This window comes from Cottoperca gobio, chromosome 12 (genome assembly GCF_900634415.1).
Source record: "Cottoperca gobio chromosome 12, fCotGob3.1, whole genome shotgun sequence".
Lineage (NCBI taxonomy): Eukaryota > Metazoa > Chordata > Actinopteri > Perciformes > Bovichtidae > Cottoperca > Cottoperca gobio.
In genome coordinates, this window is record NC_041366.1 from 17,626,706 (window position 1) to 17,633,065 (window position 6,360).

Below are 6,360 nucleotides of genomic sequence, written 5' to 3' on the forward strand. Positions count from 1 at the left end.
TCACACAAAATGGCTTCCAAACATCGCCCGCATGATTTCCCACCACATCTACATTTGTGCATGTGTGTGTGTGTTGTGGTTTTTCCCCGTGCCAGACACCCAGTCTAATTACCTAAATTAGCGTGACAGTCATGGTGCCTTAAACCAATGGGATTGAGGATACACGGCTCTGACATGGATTAGAAGTAGAGCTGCTGAAACCACAACGTCTCTGACGCTGAACACAAACTGCTTCATCTCGTAAAGAAGCTAAATCACATGCAAATATTGTTCTTGGTCAACTAATTTGACGACACAAACGGCGTCGGTAAGAAGCTTTTAAAACTCCGTTTGCATTCCTCTCTGCTTTAAAGCCACTGAGGGCTGTAATCTGACTGCAGATCTGTAGTTCGGGGCTACTTGTGTTGTGGGGCAGGTGGACGCTTCTCCCTGCAGTCACCCCACTGAGCCTTCATTTGCATACGGGATCAGATTATCATTACATTATGTATTCCAAGGACAAGCCTGCGCGTGATGGATGATTGGTGCAGTCGAGTAATCTTCACCAAGGTGCTTTGTCCAACCTCGTATTTCTGCGTCGAGAGAAGAAGAAAAAGCCTGGAGCAGCGGTGATGTACAGCGCCGCTGCTCCAGGGTCAGGACATCTGAAACATCAGACAACATTTTTAATTAAATTATCTTACAGTGTAGATTGTTGCTTTTGTTTGTAGTCATTTGAATACTTAGAGGAAACAGCTTTTCCTGAGTAATCTATGCTTAAAAGAAAAGACAGAAGTCACAAAAATACTGACGTTTTTCCAAATGTAAAATGCACAAGTAGTAAGATTGATAAGCTTTTTACATATTTTATTGCAAGAGTACATAATGTAGATATACACTTGCCCTCATAGCTCTTACAGTATTTGTATATTTAATAAAGAGAAACACATAAAGGGGTGAACATACTCAAAAGAAAACTCACAAGAGAAACTACAGGCAATAAATCAGTTGTTGTTTTCATGGTGTTTAGAGACAATACCATGAATACAGAATATCCCCAGAGTTATCCTCGAATGTGGAGGGTCACCTTAAAACTGATTCCAAAATGTCACCTACAACGATTGTAAAATAGGATACTAACATTGTGTGTGAAACATTTTATCTCACAGATCTGCAGCTCCCATCACAGATAGATAATACAGAGTCGCTGGCTTTACCAATATGACAGCAGGAGTGGAATAACAGGTTCAGTCCACGCAGGAGACGTGTGATTAAAGGTGATAACATTTATATGCGGAGCCAGTTACACAGATGGGGTTACAGAAATAAGATGCTGTCTGGGTACTGGATATTTTATGATTGATGTAGAAACCAGAAAGTGTGTGTAGGTGTGTGTGTGTGTGTGTGTCTGAAGTAGCGATGGCATGTAGGGTTAAAGGTTCAATGTGTAATTCAGAGCCACCTGCTCCAAAGAAATAGGGGGCAGTATTTCACCTCTAAACTGGGTCCATAAAATCTCTAATGTTTATATTTTAGTTGTAGTAGTTTGGTATATTTATTGTATTCTAATTATTTTTATTGTGTATTGCATTTACTCCCGTGTCACTCGGTCAGTCAGTAGGCAAGAATACCAACATTTGACCAAACTGCTGAAACTCTGAGAGCAGAAAACAATGTGATAAACAAACGATAAAGCAGACACGGAACAGGGATTGTAATATTTACAAGGCACAATACATTCATGGTCAGCTGTGCTTCTTCTCCCTCTGGACTGAGGGCAGACTGGAGCTGCAGTGACTCACTATCGCCTCTAGAGGAACAAGTGGTATTACAAGCCTGGACCTAATATAAAGTATAGTACAGAAAAATAACATACAATATAAATATGATGGAAGTATAGTATAATATAGTATATATAATAAATATAGTACAAGATATGTATAGGCAATTCATCTAGACATTGATATAATTGCACGTTGTGAGCAGTCATGGCTTTAATTTAACAGTTTAAACATTCAACAGCCAAAAGAAAGAAAGATAGAACTTCAGTCGTATTGTGATATATATATATATTTCCATTATTTAATGGTCCTTTGTTTCCTCAAGAAAGCGTCCGTTTTGTAAGAGCTTCCTGCCTCTAACAGGCCCCTGACAACAGACAGGAAGTGGGATAAGGAAAGCTTAAAATTCCCGAATTATCTTTGCAGGAAGTGAACGAGCACTAAGAGAAATGATGACTTCCTCCTCGAGGGCATTAATCTGTGTGTCAGAGCGACTGTTCACCCTCAAACTCGCCTTTACAAACATTAAGATAAACATCTGTGTCAACATCCTGCTGCTGGACAAAATATATAAATACAAGCGGTATTGATGAAACACTTTGATGAGCTGGGAATGGAAATACTCAAGTTAGTACAAGTACCTCAATTTTGTAATACATTTCAGTACTTGAGGAAATGTATTTGGTTACCAATCCTGGTGTTGCGCTCGTTAACATCATAAATATGTGTTCTGATAGTAAAGTGCATGTAAACACACTTTACATGCACTTTACTATGATTAGGGGAAGTCTTGTTAACTTTTATTTTTGCTTTGCTTCACAAACTGGAACGATTTATCATAATATTCTTTATATTCCAGACATTTAACTGACCTCTTACTTACGAAGGATCAGTCAAGATGTACGTACTTTACGATTACTTTATGGCAAACTATACTATGACTTTTTAATGTCAATTTTTATGACATTGGACATTTTAATTACCTTTAAAGTAACTTTTAAATTACATTATTAGGACTTTTATGACATACTACACTATGACCTTTTAATGACATACTATACGATTAATTTCTTATGGCAAACTATACTATACTTTTAAAATAAGTATAAGTAAATAACTTTTAATGACATTTTATTGACTTAAAACATACTAAACTATGACATTTTATGACGTACTACACTTGTTTTTAATGGCAAACTATTCTATGACCTTTCTGTAAATATTCTACGACCTAATATATTTTTTCATGCATTTTTACTGACATTTATTATTATTTTAATAGCTTTTTATGGCACTCTGATTTTATTTTGGGACATAAAATACTATGATTTAAAAAAGAAAATTGACAGAATTTTGTGATTTTTACAGTGTTATTAATCAAGTTCATAACTAATCTCATTTCTACATTTACACGCTTAAAAAGGTCAAATTTACTGCATTTCTTTCTCTTTAATTTAACAATCAAAACCTAATGTCACTCATAATTCATAAATTGCAATAGATCTGTGGTGGTAAATTGTTTCACGATGTATAAAATAAGCTGTGATGTTGCAATAAGATTATCTTGTCAAACTAAATTCACACTCGACCCTAAACTTCTGTTATCTTCATAGTTCATAAAATAAGAACACAAAGACTTCATCCTCTCAAAAAAACGAATTTAATCAAAACAAAATGTTGATTCATTAACAAGTTTATAAAACAGTGATTTAGTTACATAAATAAATTGATCAGTGTATCAAATCTTAGTTTCAACTTCATGAGCATGTTGACATGGTTGTACAATCATTTACCTAACGTAATAAATAAAAAGGGAGCATATTTCTAAACAAAAAGAAGCTACGAACAAGAGACGACACTGAAAAAACAGATGAAATGGAGCTTTTAAAGCACAGAATACAGTTCAGCTAAAAAATAAAAATAAAATTAAAGACACAAAAAAAGAAAAAAGGTTGTAACCAAAGTCATATTGGCGTATGAGAAAAGTTTGGTAGTTAAAACTACCATTTGGTTATTTTAAAGCATTAAGACAAGGCAAGAAAGAAGGCTGTTCTTGTGTGAGGAATTCTAGAGAGAAATTAAATCGAAGAGGAGGAAAAATAAAAAACTGAAACAGTCAAGACCGACAGTAAAGAGCAACTTTCTGTCCTGCATAAAGTCGGGATGTCAGAAGAAGAGGCGTGGACATAAAACAGAGCTTTTTGTGACTGAAGGAGACTCCGAGGCAGATTTCACTTGAATATCGCAGCTGTATGTTGTCTCTGCTTTGCCTCCACAGTAGTCTCTTTCTCTTGCCTCCTACAATCCTCAATACACTTCTGTGTTCAGGAGAATACACACTTTGCATGTCCACTTCCTGTCTTGGTTTCTGCAGTTCATTACATGTCTGCAGAGCCAAAAAGGCCAGTCATGTACTTCTGTTTTAAATTGTCCCCTGATGCAATGCAAGGCGAACGTTTTTTGAAGTCCTTCTGATATGTTTTCTTTTGTTTGTTTGTTTCAAAAGTACTGCAGCTTCAAGTATTGTGCCTTACATAGAATATTCTGTCATAAGTTAGTTAACATATACATTTTTTTTCAATATTCAGACATATACTTTCATATATACAGGACAATAAAATGCTTTTGTTCTCTTTTTATTAGTTTTTTTGTCTGCTTTTTTTTTAGTTTTTTTTTAAGAGAAATCCCTGAGAATATATGTTGACAGTTTGTTTTTGTGTTTCTGTGACGGTAAAATAAGTATACTGAATGTTTGAGACAACACTGTAAAGCCAAAACAATCAGCCTGAAGATGAACACAAATATCGAACCCAGTAAAATGAATTGTGATTTTGAATTTTTCTTTCTCTTCGCAGATCAGATGGGCGAGGACTCGAAAGGGGGGGGGGGGGGGGGGGGGGACGAGTAAAGCTGGATACTTTTCAAAAGAGGTACTTGTCACTTCAGATGGAGTTTCTCCATTTGGTTTAAAGCCATTTATCTTCTTCTTTGAGGCTGTTGAACGTTAGTTGAGGAAAGTAAGAGGAGTGCAAGGTGGACATTTTGCCACTGGACAATACAGTATAATATACTCAGTGTAAAACTCTTACTCTCTCGCTTTCATACATAGGAAACTTCCACGAATTACTCCTTCTGCAAACTTAATGGTTTTATACACGTCAACACCAGCTGTTGCTTTTATGGTTTACAGTGTTTTTCTTCAGTTTCAAACTTGTCATTTTAAAAGGAGAAAATGTACCCTAAAACATATTCCACATCTTATTCCCATCGTCGCGGATGTTCAGTTAGTTTGTGCTCCTGCTTGGTACGACTCACAATGAAAAGGAAATATTCCTTGTGAATGAAAGTGACTTTTCCCACATCAGTCTTAATTCACCTTCAGGAAATTGTGTTCATTATCACATTCGACCTCGCAGTGCCAAAATCATAGGAATAAGATTTGCATGAATGTTGTTTTTAAGAGGATTTTTGCTTCAAGTTAGAAAGGATGTAAAAAAAAAAAAAGAAAAAAAGAAAAAAAGAAAAAAAAGGGCCATTTGGTCGTTTGATCAACCAAATCTCTCTCGAACGAGCATCATGAGTTTCTTCTTGCCCTTGTATATCTGTTTCAGGTTGTCTATGAACTGTGTGAACTGGATATGTCCGTCATGCGCCATCAGGAACGTCTCTCTGGCTTTACTGAGGAACTCGATGAACTCGCTGTAGTGGCGTGGGCTGATATGCGTCAGCCGAGAGTGCGTTGTGTTGATGTAGGCCCCGATCGTGGCGTCCAGCAGCTGTCGTAGCGGAGCCTTGTCCAGAGGCATCAGCTTCCCAGAGTTCCTGCGACTATGCAGCGCCACCAGGCCTGGCGTTGTTAACGTGCACCGCCGCAAAATGTCTGACAACACGGTGGCGCACTTCACGCTCTTCACCACCAGGGGGATGACGGATGCCAGTTCATTTTTCCCCAAAGAATGGCTTAGCGCACACGCCCAGAGCACGTCATTGATCGCCGGGTGCGTGTCTTGGTTGTAGCTGAGGTTCAGGTGAGTCATGGCTAACGTTGCTAGTTTGTACGCCCTCATAGGATAACCGCGGTGCTCCATGTAGCGTGCTATTGTAAACAGCTGTGTGTAGTTCATTCCTGTGGCGGCTGCATCCAGTACAATCTGATAGGCTGTCTCAAAGGCAATGTGGTCCTTCTCGCAGAGCGTGAGAGCTGAGAGGGCACAGTTTTGGGGGTCCTTCATGGCACACTGCAGGGCCAGGGTGCGGGCAGAGTTGGCGAGGTTCTCCTGCTGATGGCAGTCCAAATGCAGACGGACAATGGTGCTGTTGGACATGACGGTGCTCGCCACGACGCTGGTGGCTTCGGTGGGGGTGAAGAGGGTGAACCAGCTCTGCATGATGCTGTCCAGCGCAAACACACCTAGACAGAGAGGAAAAATAAATGTTACTTTAAGATTTAGATCTTATTGATGGAAAGTCTTCCGCCTGTTTTTAAAGATCATTTTGGCGTTCCCCAAGGTTCAATCATAGGGCCTCTTCTTTTTGTGAAATGGTGGTGGTGGTGAAACCTCATAATTGAGGATCCTTGAAGGATAAATCTGGTTGACAA

General features: G+C 38.4%; 1 protein-coding gene across 1 annotated transcript in view; it reads right to left on the reverse strand.

The window, feature by feature from the left end:
• Nucleotides 1-3,397: 3,397 nt before the first annotated feature.
• The window catches only part of zswim6 (zinc finger, SWIM-type containing 6), a 39,146-nt gene continuing 36,183 nt past the window's right edge, over nt 3,398-6,360 (reverse strand). The window contains exon 14 of the mRNA XM_029444687.1: nt 3,398-6,171. Within this exon, the coding sequence (XP_029300547.1) occupies nt 5,309-6,171 (863 nt within the window). The 3' untranslated portion in view covers nt 3,398-5,308. The remainder of the gene's footprint in view (nt 6,172-6,360) is intronic.